This window comes from Volvox carteri, assembly GCF_000143455.1.
Source record: "Volvox carteri f. nagariensis unplaced genomic scaffold VOLCAscaffold_15, whole genome shotgun sequence".
Lineage (NCBI taxonomy): Eukaryota > Viridiplantae > Chlorophyta > Chlorophyceae > Chlamydomonadales > Volvocaceae > Volvox > Volvox carteri.
Window position 1 is genome coordinate 1,544,881 of NW_003307558.1, and position 21,035 is coordinate 1,565,915.

General features: G+C 57.1%; 4 protein-coding genes across 4 annotated transcripts in view; 2 read left to right on the forward strand and 2 right to left on the reverse strand.

The window, feature by feature from the left end:
* VOLCADRAFT_32796 (uncharacterized protein) overlaps nt 1-1,576 on the reverse strand; it is a gene marked incomplete at both ends in the record, with an annotated part of 4,359 nt that extends 2,783 nt beyond the window's left edge. The window contains one exon of the mRNA XM_002949730.1: nt 1,511-1,576. Within this exon, the coding sequence (XP_002949776.1) occupies nt 1,511-1,576 (66 nt within the window). The remainder of the gene's footprint in view (nt 1-1,510) is intronic.
* A 5,297-nt stretch (nt 1,577-6,873) lies between these two features.
* VOLCADRAFT_90151 (uncharacterized protein) lies at nt 6,874-12,868 on the forward strand (the record flags this gene model as incomplete). The annotated part of the gene is made up of 7 exons (XM_002949623.1): nt 6,874-6,972; nt 7,795-7,923; nt 8,295-8,417; nt 8,634-8,744; nt 8,990-9,166; nt 9,925-9,980; nt 12,850-12,868. The coding sequence occupies 7 exons, from the start codon at nt 6,874-6,876 to the stop codon at nt 12,866-12,868; spliced, it is 714 nt and encodes a 237-aa protein (XP_002949669.1).
* Nucleotides 12,869-14,386: 1,518 nt separating this feature from the next.
* On the reverse strand, nt 14,387-18,587 carry VOLCADRAFT_59540 (uncharacterized protein; the record flags this gene model as incomplete). The annotated part of the gene is made up of 6 exons (XM_002949731.1): nt 14,387-14,527; nt 15,094-15,210; nt 16,042-16,137; nt 16,827-16,932; nt 17,372-17,508; nt 18,384-18,587. The coding sequence occupies 6 exons, from the start codon at nt 18,585-18,587 to the stop codon at nt 14,387-14,389; spliced, it is 801 nt and encodes a 266-aa protein (XP_002949777.1).
* A 506-nt stretch (nt 18,588-19,093) lies between these two features.
* On the forward strand, nt 19,094-20,776 carry VOLCADRAFT_80798 (uncharacterized protein). The gene has a single exon (XM_002949624.1). The coding sequence runs from the start codon at nt 19,135-19,137 to the stop codon at nt 19,846-19,848; it is 714 nt and encodes a 237-aa protein (XP_002949670.1). The 5' UTR covers nt 19,094-19,134; the 3' UTR covers nt 19,849-20,776.
* The last annotated feature ends 259 nt before the right edge of the window (nt 20,777-21,035 follow it).

Here is a 21,035-nt window from a genome sequence, read left to right on the forward strand (position 1 = left end):
TGAGGGGAGGAGAGGGAAGAGGGGGAAAGGGCGGCTCTAAGAAATCAATACCGGTAGGACGAGGAGGGGGAGCTGGAGGTAGGAAGTAGGTTAGGGGGCCCCGGCGCGTCCGTCGTACTCTGTATACAATGGTGTTGTACAAATTCCGGTTCCCCGTCCGGGGTAATGGACGTCGGTGCGAAACCCTGTGATCCACTCCGACACGGCCCCGCCTCGCAAAGAGCGGCCCCCTTACAACCCCCCGGCCACATAATCCCCAAGGGGGTTGGCCCCTCCTTCAGGTGTGTTCCCCTGCAATCGCGAGTGCGAGTGACAGTGAGAGTGAGAGTGCGCGTGAGAGTGAGAGTGCAAGCGCGAGTGCAAACGCGAGTGCGAGTGCGAGTGCGGGTACGAGTGCGAGTACGAATGCAATCGCGAGTGCGAGTGCGAGTGCATGCGCGAGTGCGGTGCGAATACGAGTGCAATCGCGAGTGCGACTGGGAGTGCGAGTGCAAGCGCGAGTGCGGGTGGGAGTGCGAGTACGAATGCAATCGCGAGTGCGAGTGCGAGTGCATGCGCGAATGCGAGTGCGAGTGCGAGTACGAGTACGAGTGCAAGCGCGAGTGCATGCGCGAATGCGGTGCGAGTACGAATGCAAGCGCGAGTGCGAGTGCAAGTGCATGCACGAGTGCGGTGCGAGTGCGAGTGCAAGCGCGAGTGCGAGTGCGGGTGCGAGTGCGAACAACCGTACAAACCCTCATCTATCCGCTTCCAAAGCGGCCACTGTTCTGTCTGTCTGTCTACCTATCTGTCTGTCCAGTTCAAGGGCTGTCCCTTCACTGCGACAGCAACCCCGGCACGACACCACCCGGCGCGTGTGTAGCAACGACAGCGCTGTGTGTGTGCGTGTGTTTTAAATCCTCGGGAAGGAGGGTGGGTGGGGAATTTCTGCATCGCCTGACGTGATGTGTGTGTGGGGGGGAGGGGATGATTCCGCCCAGACGTACGCTCGCTGACCTGCACTAACCGCCTCAACCGTTCCGTCGAGGTCCTTCCCCCGCGACCTTTGGACTTCTTCCCCGAGTCTAACTTCTCCCTCCTGCCGTATCCCGTACTTGCCGAGGACTCCACACATTAATCCCACCCCTTACCCCCCAAAACACACACACACATCCGCACCCGGGAACACACTTCCCCCCCTTATCTGACTTTGCGGGGTCCAGATTGAAATACACGCACACACGCACACACACGTTCCTTCCCTCACTCGCTTCCCCCCTCCTCCTCCCTTTCTCCCTTCACCTATCTATCTCTCTCTCACACACACACACCCCTTCTCAACAAACAGATGTAACACCCAACATAACCCAGGGTCATGCGCTCTTGCAGACATACATACATGCATACATGCAAACGGACAAGGAAAACAAATTAAACATTACATACTATACACATGAATATTGAAATATTAAACTACACACACATATATATAAATTTACATATTTAATATTTTCATATTATCTGCGCCTACTTGGTAAACATCCGAGGCGTAACCTCGATGCAGTTGTTTCAGCAGCTGATAGTCCTCCAGCGTCCAGCGCGGGCGCCGCATGCGGCTAGGAAGGGCCGAGGACACCGCCAGAATGGAATTGCTGGTGCCGTCAGCGGAAATAATGTCCTCCAGGGAGCCCTGCACGGACGCCGAGGCAGCGCCGCCGCCCCCGCCGCCGCCGCTGCCGTCGGCGCCGCCGCTGGGTCCCTCTCCAGGCGCCAAGCCGCAAGCCGCCTCACTTGCCTCCTGTACGGATACGTCCTGGTTGAAGCGGTACTGGTCCTGATGTAGGAGGTATTTAAGGGACTCGGAGCGCTTTGGCGACCGGCGGGGCTTGCGTTCGGGCTCCTGGTGACCCGCGTACTCGGGCGCCGGGGCATCCGCCGCGACTCTAGGAGGCGGTGCGCGCGACAAGCCGCCGTCGAGGAGCATGGGTAGGGAGGCGACGCGGTTGGGTTTGCGGCGGAGAGGTAGGGGGGCTTCGGCGAGGGCGCCGCCGCTGCCAACCGCGGCGGTGGAAGGTGCGCCGGCGGCGGCTGCGGCGGTGTAGGCAAGGCCGCTGCCGGAAGCGGGGGGATGGGAGTGGGGGTGGGCCGAGTTGGAGGTGATGGCCGCGGCGTTTGGGGCGACGACGGCGGGCGCCGCGGTGCGGGGCATTGAGCCCGAGGGTGGGGTGGCAGGGTCAGCGTCGGGTTCATCCAGCTCGTCGTCAGAGTCAGGTTTCATAGTCTTGACGCCCTGTAGTACAAGACGGCTGCCCTGTCCGGTAATAATGGTGGTTTCGAAGCGGCTAGCTCCAACGGCCTTGGTGGTGACCGAGTCGATGCGTGGGACAGCCGCGCGAAGCGAGTCCACGCGGCGAAGGCTCTGCGCTCCAGATTGCATGGAAGCGCCGTTAGCGCCTGACGGCGTGGCTGGCCGCACATTGTCATTCTCAATGGTTGCGGTTACGGTGCGCGGCACCGTCGCAGATGCTGGCCGGACATGGGTTAAGCAGCTGGTATCGTCATCGTTTTCCCTGCGATTCAGGCTGTTAGTCTTAAGTATTTGTTTGAACTTCTGTAAAATGCCCATTCTGGGTGCTGGAACGTCAGGTGAGCTGGATGACCGCACACAACACAGAAGTGTCAGCTTGCTACTGTACAGTGTGCCGATAAGCCAGTCGCTAAAAGGTCCTACGCCTCAGTAAAGCAATAAGGCGCAGGTTTGCAGCTGCTATCTAGGTACCCTAAAAAATGAGGTACGCATCTTTCTTAGCTTTCCCAAAACAACCTCTAGGCTAAACCGCATTGGCGGTTATTTGGTGCGCTGCTCCACTTGTACACCTTCGGCATGTTCACGCTACAAGATGCATCGAGAGAGTGGCAAATGGGCGTCCTTCCCGTACAAAGAAATGAAACCGTTTCGAGCTTCTTCACAAAATGATTGAGTGCAATACTAGGGGTAGAGGCGCGTCGATAGCTCTTTACATGCTGGCGTAACTTCTGGCGTCAGGCCTTCGACAGGTTCCGGGTCGGCTGGGTCTCTTGGGCCAGGGTGCTAGCGGTGCAATAATCGAGAAAGCATAATAATAAACTTCCACCTACCACATTAACCCGGTGTACTTTGCCGCCTTCAGGTTGAAAAACGTCTGTTTTACTACCTTGAGGCTGTGGATACTTGCTCGCCATACCTTACACCTTATAACGCACAGTTGAAGTCCTAGCGAAACACTCAATAATCCGTCGTAATTATTGCGATTTTTTCCTCCCAATTTACAGCGAACCCCTTTGGGGACTTTTGTGATAACGTCCGTCCGCAACACCCATCCCGCATCGGGTGAAGCAGTGAAGCTCATTATCCTTCATCTATACATGCTTGTCGCTGCGCTTGATGTCAACTTGCATTGCCAGTCCGCCCAGCTACGTACCAATGCCACTCCAAGCCATAATTCAGCACGTCGGAAATTTACGTCTTCTTGAAAGCGCGTCTCCCATGCACAGTGAAGTGGAATATACTGCGATAAGATAACTCAAGTGATATCGTATCAGGCGCTTATCCTCAACAGCCTCTTTTGTCTTTCCCTCCCCCCCCCCCAAACCCCACCCCCTGAGAGCGTCCGCACGAAATGGATGAGGATTCAGGGTGATGAGGATAATAGGCCAGCTTTATGAGCTGCGCTGACTGCGAGCTCATCCTACAACACCCCGGCAGCACCGTGTAGATGCTGTAACTGAGTGAGCGGCCCCACCCTGATACGGCAGAGCGACAACGACACCACAGAACCTAGCGCTGGTCCCGGAGCCCTACGCTTATTTCTTTGCGTGCGGGAATGAGAGGCTTTTGTTGTACGAAAAACACAAGAAACCTTTAAGTTCGACCTTTCCACGCAGATATGGAGGTTGAAATTTTGCCGTGTATCCAAAAACCGCCTGAAAAACCAAAGTATCTTTTTTACTTTTTGGTCCTAGTTCCAGAGCAAAAAATACAAGCCTTATGTGCCACAAGTCCCCCGACCTGTACCGTTGCGTCCGCCCCGAGTACGTGTATCGTTTTGAGAGCAGCACCCGCCAGGAAGTGGGGGCTCATGGCGGGCGGAGCCCCTCGGGATGGGTTCGACCCGCCTGCCAGGGTCTCTGACTGCCCGCCGGCGCTTCTACTCGCCTGTATAGGCCGGCAAAATTGCTATACTGAAGTAAAGAATAACTTGGAACGCTTATTACTGTCCTCTGTTGGACGATTGACAACATTTCCTGAAAGCCTGCAATGCTTTCGGTCGAGGTTTATGCGTTTTGGCACGCCGATTGCCATGAGGGGCATATATCTGTGCTAACCTGGGCAGGAAACCCGGCAAGAACACGTAAGCTCAGAGCGTGCGAGCCAATTACTTGTACGATTGGCATGTGTGTAAGCTTACAGATGCCGGATTTAAGCCTTGGACTTGTGTGTGCAGGGCGTACCCAGGGCGGACTGACATGCGTTGGCTGGGTTTTGCATGTGTGCTGAGCTTGGGCTGAATTCAAACGCAGTAGGGGTGTAAGCCTTTTGGCTCCGGTTTAGGTGTTTTGGCCTAACAGGTGCAGGTGCAGGCAAGGAATATTACGTTCGAGCCTAATTAGAACCTCGCCACATAGTGATGGGTGGTGAGCTGTCATATCGGCCGCTCACCGACGGAAGTACGGCAAAGCGCATCAGGTTAAGCGAAGGCCTTATGGCGATTATCGAATTACACCGACGAACAATAGCGAAAAAGCGAATGGGAGTGTAATGTAACGACTCATGCTCGTTACAAGGAGCGTTTTCGCGTGTGTGTTGGGCCTTGAGCCTTGGGCGGGCAGTTACGTGGTGAGATCTCTGGTGCCATTTGGTGGAAGTGATAAACAAATTAATTGCACTAGTGACAAGAAATTAACTGGACAGGTGCGCAGTTATGCGAACTTCGCATCCGACGCATGGCATAAAGCGCGTTCACAAGCGAACGTTGGGAAAGATAGCCGACAAGCTCCCAGCAGGTATACCATTGGCCTGCCGTAAGGACCTGACGGGTATCGTTGAAGGCAGGACACTCCCTAAACACGTGATGCTCGTCCTCAACCAACCGCAGCTAAGCGACACAGTTGGCAAACCCGATGTGCCCTCACCCTACCGTTGGACGGATGACCTCAATAGCCCAACAGCACAAACAGAGACCAATCAAGTTCCTGTGATGCCTGGAAGGGATGTTATGGGACATAAACCCCCAAGTGTTGCGGATCCCCGACCTATCCAGTGCCCATAACGACATATTTCCAACCCCGGCTGTCAAGGTGTAGGAAACAAACTCCCGCCGCGGGTCCACACGGAGCCGATCATTCGCCCAATGTTAATGACCCTTCAGCCCCTCAAGCAGCGCAGAGACATCCAGCTTGCGAGACGAGAGTGCAGAACTTTTGCTTTCGACGTCTGCAGTGCCGGTCAACACTATAACCCAAGGTTCATAACCCAAGACCCAGAGGACACGGAGAACCTTGGCGTCCCAGGAGCCCTGCAGCCCAACCCCCGACAACGCAAGATGTAACTACCTGAACACACCGTGGTACATGGCCCTTCTGAATCAACCAATGTATTCCAAAAGCGGAAGACTGGCCTAGCCCAGAAAGCATGAAGATCGCTCTCGGTACCTGCTGAACTATCTTGGCGAGGTTCTTCAGGACCTCTGGGGACGTGTGGGGTATCTCGCTTTATACCACTCATGCCTTACAAAAACGTACGTGGTAAGACATTAAACTCGCAGCTATGCGGAGCTCTACGTCCGCTCCTTTACGACAAACATGAATTATCGAGACCTGCAAGCTGGAGACTGCCTTTCATTTCGGCGTATATACCGGAACAAGGATGCTCTCCAATGGATTCCAATAAAAACGAGCAGCAGAAACAACAGAAGGCGAACCAGGAGCAGCTGCAGACGCTCAGATACTTCCCCACGGGGCAAAGGGAGCAGATGCAACTGGCCCTCGAGCAGAACGGACCGCTAACGCAGCGGCTGCAGGGTGCCAATGACACTGTAACGCGTTTTGAGGAGGAACTGCAATGCGTGACCGAACAGATGAAAGCAGATGACATTCAAGTAAAATGAGAAAACTATAACACCCCGAATATAATTGCCTCTTACGTCGTTGTATCCCAACGTACGGCAACTGAAAACGTTCTGTTAAGCGCTGGACAGCTGACGTCTTTACAAAGGGCCGTGCATGTGCTTCAGCAGTTCACATGAAGCCCCGACACCTACTTATCAGAAAGGTAGCCCGAAGTTGTTCTTTGTTTTGTATTGTGCTGCCTTTGACAGCCGAGCAGTTGAAGCTTGTAATAGGTTGCCGCCTTGCGGCGTTGCCCCCGACAATTACGCAAATGTCTGACAAATGCATCATGGGCTTTTAGGAAAGCCACTTTTTTTACTAAACCACACTGTAATTGTGCACTGTGATTTATCCGAGTTCCAGAAACCACAAGGCCATATCGTTAAAGCAGTCATACGCGCACTTTACGGATGGAAAAGCCTACCGCGTTCCTTGGCAGTTCACGGCATTGCACGACCGACGACGTCACAGCACATTTTACTGCCTTTATCCTCACCATGCGCGGCGACATGGAATTTCAATTTGCACAAAGTCTTATTTACTTCCTCGTGCCCCATCACCCTTGCGCACCTTGTTTTCTATGTCCCGTGCACAGACAATCACTCCCGGGCCCCCCTCCCCCCAAATAAATGAACAGGATCCACCATGGCCGCCACGTTCCCGCACGGCGGTGTCATCGCTGCGGCCGCTGCGCCGAGGGTAGCGCTGCCATTAGCCCCCCCGGCCAGCCGCCGCAGCCGTGCCCATATGACGATCATCGCTACCGCCGCTTGTCCTTCTTCTGCCGCCGCCACCGCCGCCAGCGCAGCCCGGAACAACCGCGAAGCCGCCGCTGTCGCAGAGGAGGTACGGCAGGACGCCCTGCTACGCCGCTGGATCCAGGATCACGGCGGCTTCGTACACGAGTCCCTCTCCTTAACGAGTGCCACGCAATGCGGCGCAAGAGGCCTCGTGGCAAACAAGGGTATGTACGTATGTATGCATGTATATTACTTGTTTATCTTTGGTTTCAGGATTGTTCCTGTCGGTTATATATTACGAAAACGCCTTTACACTGCTAAGGGCTGCAGCAGGGCGCTTAGTGGCGCCATTGGCCGCTCTGCCAGCCAGACCGCCAGCTGGGGTTCCGGTCGTCCCTCTCCGCCCCTCTCCGCTTCCCCGACCCCTGCCCGGGGGGACCCGGGGGCGCCCGGGGGGACCCCTCTTCAGACGGTCCAGTAGGGGGCTGCACTGTGTGTGTGTGTGTCTACGCGTGTGGCGGGGTTGAGAGGGGGTTGGCTCGGGGGTCCCTACCGGTCATTCTGGCAGCGAATAACCCCAACAGCGGTCCCCCACACGTCCCCCCCCCCCACACACACACATGCCGTCTCCATCCCCGCGACCCCCCGACCTGAACGACCAACAGCACCCACCCTTGGGGGGTCCTTCTCGCCTTCCCCCTACCTACCCTTCCCTCTCCCCCCTCCCTCCCTACCCCTCCCTACCCCTCCCTCGTCCGTGGTTTGTCTTTCCCTCCCCCTCCCCCGCCTCACCGCATTGTCATCTCAGACTCCCCCTCAACCCCCACTGCCCTTCCCATCCCCCCGCCACACGCGTACACACATACACAACACCTGTATGCACATATACACACATACATACATACCCCCAGCCATCAGCCTCCCCCAGCTAGAAGCCAGCTCCCTGGTGGTGGTGCCCCGCGCCCTGCACCTGGACAACGTGGCGGCGGTGGCGGCCGTGGGCCCGCTGTTGAGCTCGGGCGCCCGGCGGGAGGCGTTCAGGGAACACCTGGGGCAGGTGCAACAGGCGAGTGGGGGGGGCCGAGTAGGTTTTGTGTATCTTTCTGGGAGGGGGAAGGAGGGGGGGAGGAGGAGGGCATACACACACACACGTCTAGCCGTCCACACACACACACCCATCCAGTGGGCCAGCTAGCCCCGCCGCAAGGCCACCGCCATCATGGTGATGTGCGAGGGAAGCTGGGCCAGATCTGGAATGTAATGTAATAGGCAGTCCTGGACGGCACCTGTGATTCTCCTCCGCCGCCTCAACGCCCGCCCACCAGCACTGCTGTTGGTATCGCTACTGCAACTCTTTTCCAACCTCCCGGCTCGTTTTCCTTCTCCCCACTGCACCCTCCCGCTCCGAAACCCCGCCGGGTGTCTCAGGTGGCTTGCTGCCTAGCGATAGAGCGGGCCAAGGGCGCCGAATCCTTCTGGCTGCCGTACGTTCGTACACTGCCAGACATGCCCCCTAATCCCTGGCTACTGACGGGTACGGACCTAGCCGAGGTGCTGGCGGAGCAAATGATGGAGGCAGCGGCGGCGGAAGCGGCGGCGGCGGTGCAGAGAGAGCAGTCGGCGGCGGCGGCAGCAGAGGCAGCGGCGGCGGAGGCCGCAGAGCCGGTTGTGGCGGCGGAGATGGCGGCAGCGGCGGCGGAAGCAGCGGCAGTGGGCTGGTCGGGGGGGGCTGGGGGCTGTCGCACCGGCTGGGCGGCTGCTGTGGAGGCAGCTCGGCGGCGGTACGGCGGAATGGCCGAGGAGACGCTGGAGGTGGTTGGCTCTGACCGGGCGCAACTGAAGCTAGACCACGAGGGCCTTATGTGGGCCATTGGGCAGGTAGGTGGCGATGGCGGCGATGGGAGGGTGGTTGGGTGGTTGGGGGTATCTGTAATCTCCCTCCCTTCCTCCCCTCCCCTCCTCTCCCACCACACCGTGCCACTCATCTCTTCTCAACTCACCCGGCCCCCACCCCCAAACAACCCAACTCACCCCCAAGCGCTCCGTCTGTCCGGTGTTTTCTTTTCGACAATTGTCTCTTCTTCGTCACCTCAACCCCCCAACCCCACACCCCACACCCCTAGGTGGTGTCGCGCTCATTGGGGTCGGGCCGCGCGTCCGGCCTGCTGCCCCTCATCGACATGGCCAACCACTGCTCGGCAGCCCGACCGCCCCTCATGATGCTGGACGAGCAAGACAGATTGGTGTTCACACTGACCAGCATCAGGAACGGGGAGCTGGCACCCCTGGAGACTGGACAGGTGCATGTGTGGGGGATGTATACGACAACAACAACAACAATAGCAATAAATGATAATAATGATAATGATGGTAATAATGATAAATATTATATATTTCCATATGTTGATGGAGCGCGTGATGTGATGTGCATCTGGTGTTCCCCAGTGTGTTTTTAAAACTTTTTCACCGTGGTAATTTTTTAGTGACCAAGTGGTTACTGTGGGGGGTTTCCTTGGTAACTACCTTACTTAAAAAATTCCCCAGCGAGTATGCTGAACTGGAGGCCACTAGAACCATACATTCGAAGATCCAACTTTGACCCTATGTACGGCAACGTGTTCCCGAGGCGAGCTCAGTGAAGCATCACTGCTCCCATCCAAGCGTCAAAACATTTCTTAGGCGTTCACTACTACCGGGGGTCCCATACGGGGGCAACATAAAATGCAATGGGGTGGCGGTGGGGGATGGGAGGCTCCCCCGGCTGTTGAAGGCCGTCCAGGGAGGAGAGGAAAGCAGTGAGAGGCACCAAACGGGATTGATTGGTTAACTAAGAAGGGTTTAAATGTTTGGGGGCCATTGTGGAGATGAGTAGGCAGCATTGGATGGCCGTGGGTGCGAGGGTTGCAGGCTAGCTGCAGCACTATCACGTGATCATGGCCCTCCCCCTGCATCCCCCCCACCCCCCGGATGAACCCCCTCTCCCCCGCTCCCCCTCTCCCCCGATACCGGCAACTCAATTCCCGCTTTCCCGCATACGTTCCCCCTCCCCCCCATTCAGGAGTTGTTCATCAGCTACCAAGCGGAGGACATGAGCCCCCTTCAGGCCTGGCTGAAGTGGGGCTTCGTGCCGCATACGTTGGGGGGAAGTGGGGAGGGAGGGAGTGGGGGTGGGGGTGGGGGAGGAGGGGGGTTGCGCGCGCGTGCCTTGGCTTCTCTGTGAGCGGCACGGGGTTGTTAAGGGGGGGATTTGAGGGGAAGAGAGCCGGAAGGATGACGGAGCGGCCGTTTCTATGTGCAGGAGTGGGAATGTTTTCGCGGTTGCTATGGCGGCTGGGATGGTTTAGCGAAATAGGTATCCGAGCCTGGAGCTGCACTGCTATTGCTGCTACTGATGCCATTGCTGCTCTAGACGATTGTGCTGGCTTGTGCTGTAAGTTGAGTGGTACTTTTCGCCAGCTGGTCAGCCAGGCTGATTGCGGGCATGTGGAAAAGGGTCAATACTCAACACTGAGGAAGGGTCCCAACTGGAGCTTTCCGTTTCGTATTGTACGACAGTGTTAGGGAGAAATTGATGCCTGTGTACGAGCATGCTATGTGTGGACGATAGCTAAGTAGGCTTATGTCGTTTTGGAAACACCCACAAGCCAAACCACCCGGCCAGTAAGCCGCCCACAAACCGTGTTGGCCATAGGGAGTTAGAACATGGCGCATAACACAGATGCATATGTATGATGTGTGAAACAGGGGGGTGTATCTTCGCCCGTGGCAGCTACCCTGCGAAACCCTGCCTTCCCCGGTATTTCGGGGCATCCTCATCCAGTCACCCTAGTCAACTTCTCAGTGGATCGTTCAGGTTCCGCACCCACCACCAGCATCCAACGGAATCTGCCGGGTCGACAGCGGCCCAACTCCATTCCTGATCAGCTCGCAGGTTAACTTTATCCCAGGTCACCACCGTCCATCAACTAGGGGCGCAATGCCTTCCACCATCGGAAGGACTTTTGACCCTAATGGGTATCGATCCCGGGATGTCCCGGGGGCAATGGTCGCGCCTGACCAGTGGTGCCAAACCCTTATATGTATGTATGTACGCACAGCACACGGTCTCTTCAAAGTCCTTACAGTCTGATGTTACCACCCAGTCAGCATCCATGCATTCTAGCCCCCTCAAGCAGCAGCCATCAGCATATCAGAGCACACACACGTCTAAGTTACCATAGTCGTATATGGCATGGAGACACGCTCATATGGTATGCTCCAGCACACAAACTGACTTACACTACCTATACACAAGTAGTGCTACCTTACGAAAAAATCCCAAACGGTTTCTGTCATCATACTGTACACACCGTACAACCCGTACGACAACTGACAAATCGGCATTGCATGTTGATAAAGTGCTCATCCTGTGGTACTGTACGACAAGTGCAGTGCAGGAAGGTGCAGCCCAGGGCTGGGCAGAGGACAGAGATGGCTATGATTGATTGTTACAAAGATTGGCTAACTAGGATAAGGCGCTAACATCAGACAACACAAGTGCACTTGACAATAGTGCACGCATTTAAACACATTAGACAATCTCTGTATTACCTTTATACTTTTGTATACAGGTAAGTGCAAGTTGGAACCCCGCCCGCCCGCCTGTTGATGTGGTGAAGAGGGGGGGAGAGATGAACCAGGAGCCACATGAGAGGGGGCAGAGGCTAGGATTTGAGACCAGAGGTGTGAGTGGGCCGAGAGGCGTTGATGTAGCACTCCAGGACTTGGGGGCTCCGGATCTGTGAGAAGGCATGGAGCTCCCCGAGGGAGGCGCCAGCAGCCTGGGTGGCCTGGATAGTGCCACGGTGAAACTCATGAGGGGTTTGCCCAACTTAGATCTGGGCCTCCTCCAGGTGCTTGCCCACTCACATTGCCAAGGTGCTGCTGGTAAACAGGCTCTCCATGAAGCCTCGGTGCCCCCGGTCTGTTGGACTGAAAAGGTAGTCAGTGATGGCGGGACTAAGACATCCAAGGGGTGCTGTGCTCCCCATCTTGAGCTGTACCCCAACCCCTCTCCCCGGCATTGCCATGCCCCGGACAAACCCCCAGGATCTGCCATCACTGACTACCTTTCCTGTCGAACGGACCGGGGGCACCAATGCTTCACGGCGCGCCCGTTTACCAGCAGCGCCTTTCCCATGTGAGTGGGCAAGCACCTGGAGGAGGCCCAGACCTAAGTCATGAAACCCCCATTGAGTTTCACCGTGGCACTATCCAGGCCACCCGGGCCGCTGGCGCCTCCCTCGAGGAGCTCCATGCCTTCTCCCAGATCCGCAGCCCTCAAATCCTGGAGCGCTATATCGACGCCTCTCGGCCCACTCGCGCCCCTCACAGCTCCGGTCTCAAATCTTAGCCTCTGCCTCCTTCTCTCGTGTGGCCCCTCCTGGCCCTAGTGGCCCTTCGCAATTCGTCTTTCCCCCATCTCTCCACCACATCGACGGGCGGATGGGCGGGGTTCCACTAGCACTTGCTTCCCCTGTTGTCGGGTGCACTTGCGTTGTGTGATGTTAGCGTAACAGGACCGACACTCGACGGCTTCACATAACGCAACAGCCAATGACTGGAGCTCTTGCATGCAAATGACTTACTTTACTGTCAAAAGCATGAGTGATGGAGCAAAGTTAGCCAATGAAGCAGCAGTCGATACAGATTGCGTTGCTCGACGTACGGCGTTGCGCGTTGATCATTCGCCAACAAGGGACAAAAGCCAAGTTTGAGATTTGGCGAAAGATGTGAACGTCTTGAGTTGTCGGCGAGAGCCTTATGCTGATGAACGTTTCTTTGTTGTCAGTTGTACGACGATAGACTTCATCTTGCTGTCGCATAAATCGCGCCCTCATTCACATAAGGCCCCGACCACCGGCAACCGTTTTTATACCAAACTTCGCCAAAACAGGCTTTCTTGTCCTCATCTTTATGACAAGCCCGCGTCTCCGCCGACCAGGCAGAGTAAAAATATTTGAACCGTTTACGCGTCCTTAAGGCTATGGCCCATAGCCTTCCCAGGGAAGGCACATGACATGCTCCAGTGACCAAATTCGCAGGCTGGCAAACGAAAGGAAATACTTTTCAAAACCCAAAGTTGTACGCATCAGCATCCCCAATTCCTTCTCATATCGCAAGAGCGTTCTGAAAAGTGTAAGCAGCCTGTTGCTAGAAGTCCTTGGCAGTCCGCCCTCTATCGTTGATAAGTGGTGCTGCATCATCCCCTTCCGGCAACCTGCAGTTCGGAGACTAAGCAATACTTCGCAACTGCAGTCAACTGCCACGAGAACCCACTGGCATTGCACACTTGTGCACAACAGTTGCTGCAGGACCGCACCCAAGGCCATGCCTCGTGCCTCGCATCCGTCCTGAAACTCCCAAATCGTCAGGTCGTCAGGCCGAAGCTGCCACATCTCCGAACCCCACCTCACCTACTCAAGTCATCTCGCAGCGGTCGCCTTCCCCCCAATCGGCGGGAAGGCTGCTGGTCCCGGGCTACTCCCCGAGTCACCACAGGTACCTCCTCCCTGGGGTCGCGTCCAACAACCACCCAGGGGGAGGAAAGAGGCAGCAATTCCTAGGTTCCTAACTACCAGTACCAGTACCAGTGGCAACCTTTCCTTCGAGTCGCCCCCAACCCTCAGGTACACCACCACCGACACCACCGGGTAAGCAGCCCGCTACCCACTACCCGCGGCGCCACCTCGCGTTGGCCCAACCCCCAACCTAGCCCACCAGTTTATTGCGGGGCCCGCCGGGGGAGGGAGGAGAGGGCCCCGCCTGCTGCTTCCTTTCACAGGTGGCCAACTCCGGTCCATGAACCACCCGTGGGTGCGACACTGCACCCCGGTAGCAGCTCTCGTGTCGCGTAGGGTTTCACGTGCCGTCCACTGGACGGACTGAAAAAAGCCCAATAAACCCTAAGTCCTAACGACCACCTGAATGGGGGATAGCTGTGCCAGCTTTGAGCTTAACATGACCACAACCGCACCGGTCATGCGGCAACATCACAGGCATCGTCACAAGCACTACCATTTCCCCGCGGCGGGGCCAAACAACAACACCGGCAAACACCCGAACAACAACGACAACAACAAGAACAACGCCGTAAACGCCCGACCATGGGAAACTGCCACAAACACGAAATGGCGAGCTGAGCCGCATAAGTCCGCACATCATGTCCACACAACCAGATCCCACAAACACAAAACACAGGCTTATATGCAGACGCGGCTCGGTTTCTTCAGAGCACACGCATGCACGTGAGGCAACGCGTATGGAATACGACACGTTCCTTGCGGCAGTTTGTCAGTTGGGACTTGCGCTACCCAAGAGGCCGATATGGTGGTACAACACCGGGCGGCGGCCGGCCTGTGTCCCGACTGCCGCCAGGGGGGTCAGGGGCGGGGCGGCCACCGAGCTGCGGTCAAGTAAACATGTCCTGGCACTTCTGGCATACACAACATGCCTCCAAACCCGCTATCATGTCATGTCGGTCATGTTCGCCGCGTGTTGTAGGAGCCGCACTCCTTGCACTTGTGACCCAGCACGTGGAAGTTGACGGAGGACCTGGCGGTGCAGTCGTTGCACAGAATGCCCACCTTGAGGTTGGCGTACTCGGGAGGCATGGGGGTGGCCTGCGGGCCGGACAGAGGGCAGCCAGCAAGAGGGGAGCACACCAGGCGCTGAGGAAAAAAGGTGCTGGAGGGAAAATACACATACGCAAAGAGCAAGGAGTGTAGATCGGGCGGAAAGAGAGAGAGAGGGGTGGTATGGGGTTGTGATATGGCTCGGGCTCGTCGCCAGAAATTGAGCAGAATCGCCGGGCGGGCAATAGAGCTGAGCCCCAGATCCGACATCCGTGCGGAAGAACCCGCTTCACTACCACCGCCCAACTCCCAGTAAGCAGTCTCCCACCCCACAGATACGGAGCGTACACCGTCATCACATGGGGAGGAACGGAGGGGGGAAGTTGGAGGGGGGCCCCTCTCGCCCGCGCACCCGCCTATGCCTGTCCTCCCCCTGCCTACTGAACCCCCGGCCGCCACCTTTCATCATCCCACCATCCTCCACACCCAGATCGTGTCTCCCGGTGGCAGCCTTCGACTCAGCTCTACCGTCCAACCGTCCAAGTCCCCTCCAAAACCGCCACAAGCATCCCGCTACCCCCCTCGAGCCCGCCAATCCCTTCATCCGTCCCCACCTGCACCGCTTCATCCAGCCCCAGCCACACTCGCTCCATGGCCGCAGCTGTCAGAATGGACTTCATGCACACTGGGCAGGTGTACGTGGAGTGCTCGGCCAGAGAGCGGAGGCACTCCTGCGGGCGGCGGTCAGCGGGTAAGGGGGCCCGAGGGTTGAGCGGCGGAGGGACGGGGCCGCCGGGGGGGGCACTTGCGGTAATGTGGCGCACGTGAGGTCAGCACAGCCGGAAGCCACCAGTGTATTTTTTTCCGTAATATATTACGGTTCCGTAATAAAATGGCATATTTGCGTTCTGCGCTCCGTCATAGACCATGGTAAAGGCCTGGTACGGTCGTTACGGAGCCGGGGCGGGCCGAAGGCCCCCAGAGACGTTCTATTTTAGTAAAAATAAGTTATAAATGAGCGATGGGGCCCAAGAAATTAACTACTATAGCTGGTCAGGGTAGCGTCAAAGCATTCCTGACCACCGGCAGGCCAAAACCCAGTAGCGGCGATGCTGGTAACACTTCAAACAATATAGCGAGTACAAGAGAGACATTAGAACCAGATGACAGGGCGCCTCCCGCACGGCGCCACGCTTCAGCCAGTCAATCCCGGTTCTCAGCAATGTCTTTCGTCAAGAATAAGCACCGCAACCAGCTTGATAAGCATTGCCCCCCCAGAAAGAAAATTCTGGCAGTAATAAACGTATTGGACTGATGGCATATTTATTACGGAACTCGTAACAGATTCAGGATCGGCCTCCACGAAAAGAAAACACTGGAAGCCACCACTCGGAAGGTGCGGTCATGGCCAGAATGCGGTGGCCCGATGGTTGAGAGGGGTACGTGGAGGTGTATGCTAATCAGCTGAGCTGCAATGGGCTGTGTGTGTGTGTGCCCTCCCACGTCCCTTCCCCCCTCGTCACTCAAACCCTCTCTCCCCCCTCCCCCTCCCCCAAAGTCACCTGGTGGATGGTGTGGCCGCATTGCATGATAATGATGGGCTTGATGGAGTCGAAGAGGAACTCGCAGCAGACCGGACAGTTGGCGTGCATGGAGTTCTGCACGGGGCGCGGGGAAGGCCAACGGGTCGGTCGGAGCGCATGAGGGTGCGGCTAGCCAGATGTGGAGCCCGCGGATCGAGAGGACTGGGGCACGTCCTACATCTGCTTTGCCCGCCTGGCCATGTCCGCCTGGCACTGCCAAGTGACATTTCGCTTTGCGTGGCAAATGCCATCAAGTCGTGCATGGCTCATGTGTGGCGAATGAGCTAGGGATGGTGTAATCATGGCAACTCGGTAAGGAAAGCGGTGCGCCTGTTTACACGCGGCCACATGCCGGGCTGCTGCTGCTGCCGCTGCCCCACCTGCGCTCCCCCTCTCTTGTCCACTGGACTGCAGCTACCAGCAATCAGATAGTACGACCCTTTTCGACCTGAGCGCGCGTGTGTACGGAGAGAGATTCCCAAACGTCCACGAAGCCACAAAGACGGAAGGCCCCCCCCGTCCCCTCCCCCTGGGGAGGGAGGACATAAAACACACCACGAACACCGCCGTGGTCACCACCACCATGCCAGACACATGACCCTGAACCACATGACTCGGACCCAGAGGCAAAGCTAAGTTAAGCTGCTCAGCAGCGTCCACCCCTCGGGGCCCCCCACCGCGTCCCCATTACCACCGCCCATCCGCCGTCGCACCACCACGGCACGCCTCGAACCCCTCCTCCCGCGCTACCCCCCGGGCCCCACCTCGATGCACACGTGCTGGTCCCGCAGCGACAGAGAGTAGCAGCAGTTGCACGTGCGGCAGTGGAAGAAGTTCTGCCGACCGCCCACTCGGCAGATGCCGCAGTCCCTGGGGAAGGCCCGGAAGGGTGACAAGCGAAGACGCTGTTTCTGGACGAGGTGGTCAAGGCGAGGTGGGGGCCGGGAGGAGAGACCGGCGAGACCCCGGGCACATCCCGTAAGCATCTGCTGGTGGGGAGGGAGGATGCTTTGTGGGCCGACCCAACAGCCCCCTCCCCTCCCCTCATACCCCCTACCCGGAGTCCAAGGACCCGACACACGCAGGCAAGCGCGCACTGGTGTGCCCGGGCGCCAACCTGCCGCTCAACCTGCCGCCCTATTCCGGCCCTCATTGAGTTCGGCGCGCGAAGCACCTGTCCGATCCAAGCACCGAGTGGGTTCCACCTCCGGGTTGCTTCCCCCACACACACGGAGGGCAAAACACACAGGGGGCAGAAGTCGGGGGTCAACCTTCCCTCCCCCGCTCTATCTTCGGCTGGAGGCCTCACTGGCAGTGGAAGCACTCCTTGGAGAGGTCGTCGTCGAAGAAGGAGCACAGCAGGCAGGTGTAGCGCCCGAACGCCACGCCGCAGCCTGTGCATGTGGATGCCTTGTCCTGGCGCAGGCCGCACAACCCGCACACCACCTCCCGCACCGCCTGCGGGGAAGGGGGTGAGCGGGGGTGTTGGCCAGGGTGAGAAAAGACGAACCACGAGCGAGTGAAAGTGATGCCAAGGAAAGGCTGCTGCGGCAGATGTAACGGAAGCATAAGTAACCAGTCGGCGGTTGGTTAGGGGGGAGGGTCGGGGTTTTGGGGGTTGGAGAGTGTCAGGATGAGGTCACGCATGCAGTCGGTCCGAGAGTGCCCACGAGAGAGAAATATGCGTCTGCAAGGTGGGGGGTGAGGGAAGCGGCCGCAAGGGTGTCTCGTGCGGATGTGGATGAGGTATTCCGATGTTCATATCGTGCAGCACCCTCAGCGACACCGTCATCGTCACAATGAAGGAATGTTGTCTTGGCTGGCATGGACGAGCAGGCAAGCAAGCTGTTGTGACTGTGGAAATGTATTATGTTTGTTGGTGTGTAGATTACGAGGATGCGTGTATGCATGCGTGTAGGACGCACAGCGCGACAACGGGTTTCTGGCTCCTGGATGATGTGCCTGTGCAGCAGCTTCCAGAGAGACCGCCTGGAAATTAATTGCAGTTATGCCTAGACATGTGCAAGTGCACATGCGCATATGCTGGTAGGAGGTGACACGTGTGACCTAAGGGGGTGCGCGCTGCACCAGGCATGGCGGGATATGGCGAGGCAGAGAGCACATCTCCAGGGTCGTGTGTATGTTGGTTGTGCCCCGGCGTTCTCCCCCCCCCCTCACCCCCCACGGGACCGGATGGACGTGCCAAACGGGAATATCCTTGTTCGACGAGGAGTGACAGCCTTTTGCAGGCTGCGGCCCCAATTGGCCCCTCCAGGAGCACTTCAGCAGCAAGGGCTATTGGGCGGCTCTGGCCAGTCTACGCTTAAAAGTGCAAAACCACTCGCCTTGCGGTCAAGCACGTGTCGCTTTTTCGGGTCAACCTCGTTATCGTTGCAAGCGGCGTTGTGACAGTGCCGGCACCAAAAGGGCTTGTCACAGCACGGTGCAACTATCATGGCACGCCGTCGGTAATGCTCGCATCCATACTCCTTCACCCCGCGGTTCGCTGGGTCGTTGCGGTCCATGCTTTCTTCCTCCTCCTCCACTTCCGCCTCCTCGCCCTCTTCAAACTCCCCAATGTCGCTATTGTTTGCTATGTCGTCTTCTGCTTCCTCGTCATCCACGTCATCCACCTCTTGCTGTAACAACTCCTGTTCTATGCCGTCGTGCTGCTCAAGGGCTTCTTGTGCTTGTTGTTGTGGTTGTTGTTGCTGTTCGGGTTGTCCGCTCGCCTCCATTGGCAAGGATGTGCAACTAACTTCCTGCCTTCGTTCGGCCTGGAAGGCTTGACGAAAGTAGAAAACCGGAGTACAACAAAGCAGTTTTATGCAGGGCTTTACGAAAGAAAAGAAATATGTATTGATAGCTGTGGAATTCGAGGTATCGGGAGCATGAAGAATACACGAGAGCTCGGGAGGTCAGAGTCGCAAGAGTGTCGTGCACCGTCCCAACCGTGCGTTGCGGATTGGCAATCACCTGGGTTATGCTGAGGAACATGGTTTACCAGCATATAAATTTATAACAACTTAAACGAGACATTTGGCATTTGGCCTTTTCAGTCACCGATCTGCCATGGATGAGCTGTCCTTGTCACAACCCCAGGTCCAGGTGGCCTTGGCGGTGGTTATTGGGACGATCCTTCTACTAATCTTGAAATTATTTTCAGGAAGAAAGCGGGGCAGTGCTGTGCTGCTTGTCGGGCCGTGCAACGGTGGCAAGACGACGCTGTTCTATTGTTTGAAGGATGGAGCAACGCATGGCGCAACCGTGGCATCGATGCAGGAGAATGAGGGCTGGTGCCAGGTCCGCAACGACAAAGACAGGATAGTCGGCAGTGTACGGGTCCTGGACCTGCCGGGACACCCACGCCTCCGCTCGAAGCTGGAACAATTCCTGAAGGACGCATCGGCAGTTGTCCTCGTGATTGACTCAGCTGACATAACCCCCAATAAAACCGAGGCGGCAGAGGACCTATTCGAGGTGCTTACACACCCCGCCGTTGCGCGGCGGCGCCTGCCGGTCCTACTTGCTTGCAACAAAGCGGATCTGGAGACCCAGGCCCATTCAGTTGACTTCTGCCGGCGCACTATTGAGAAGCAGCTGGATGCCATGCGGAAAACTCGCCTCGCACTTGGCGGTGACCCGGGGCGCGCGATTTCCGCGCTGGGCAAGCCGGACAAGCCGCTGTCGCTCGCTGCACTGCGCAGCCCCATCACATCGGCGAGCATCAGCGCGGAAAAGGGCGATGTGTCGGAAGTCATGCGCTTCCTCGCGAAGCTTTTGTGAGGCAAGGCTACCGTGGGAACCACTTATTGCCATCTAGGCTGTGCGCGGCCATGTGCAGGGCCAGCTACCCGGTGTGCAAGTGGATATGAATGTCTGTTATATTGGAGCTTGCTCGTAGCTCGTCGCCCTGTGTGGAATGGACCTCCTGTTTGCCCATGCGCTCCTTTTCCTCCTCCACGGCGCCGGCAGACCTTTTCGCACTGACAGAGCAGGGCCGATGTGTGTGGCAACCGCGTTGGCTGTCCGATGGTGTCGTTCGCATGCACATGCGGCAGCCCGATTCCGGACATGACCTCCTGAGGGGATTACCCGGCTAATGCATCATTATGGAGCGCGCACAGGCTGTAAAACTAGTGTTGGGGCGAAGGGTGAGTTACGGTCGTGGCTGGACTGGCTTGGCTGTAAAGTGCTTGGGAAATGCTCTCGGTGCAGCGGTACGGCCACCAAGGCAGCCGGAGGTGCGGAGGTTTCTTTTGGGTGCCCAGGATGGAGAGTATCGGGTGAAGTTGTGGCGGCCACCGCTCGGCCTTCCTTGCCACGCTTCCCTGTACGGAGCACTGGTGCCACTGCCTTGGGACGTCTAGTACCCCTGCCAAGTCAACATGTCAGGTCTGAGGACATGTGTTGGTGGAGCACTTGTCGGGGTAGCTTCATGGCTCGAAAGGAACCAGCGCTGTTAAAGCCGCCATCGATGAGGGGGCGAATGAGTTAGCCATATGGCTGTAAGGCAAATCGTTAACCAATGCGAGGAAGGGATATCCCGGATCTACGCTGATGCAGGATTGGCGCTGGCCGGCAGCTCTCTGTGTCCTCGATTCTATGCTTGACTACCGTTTAATTCTGCGTACGACTATTCCGTACTGACATGTGTGTGCGTGTGCGAGACTCCTTTACTTTATGGTGTACAATCTTGTAACAGTAAACCCTGACTGCTACACCGACTGCTACATGTACAATGTTACACGAATTATATGCAAACCTTGCGACGTGATACTTCAAAGCTGCCGTGGCGCACACGGCCCTTCATGCGCCATGCTGAAAGCCATGTCTTAACGCTGCAGCGCGTGTGGCTAGAATGCCACAGCCGTTTCACAAAAACACGAAAGGAATAACCTTCCAGTCCATTTATTATCGAAAACCGGTACGACCTAAACGCATGTACATGATGCATCAGGCAAGAAGTCACT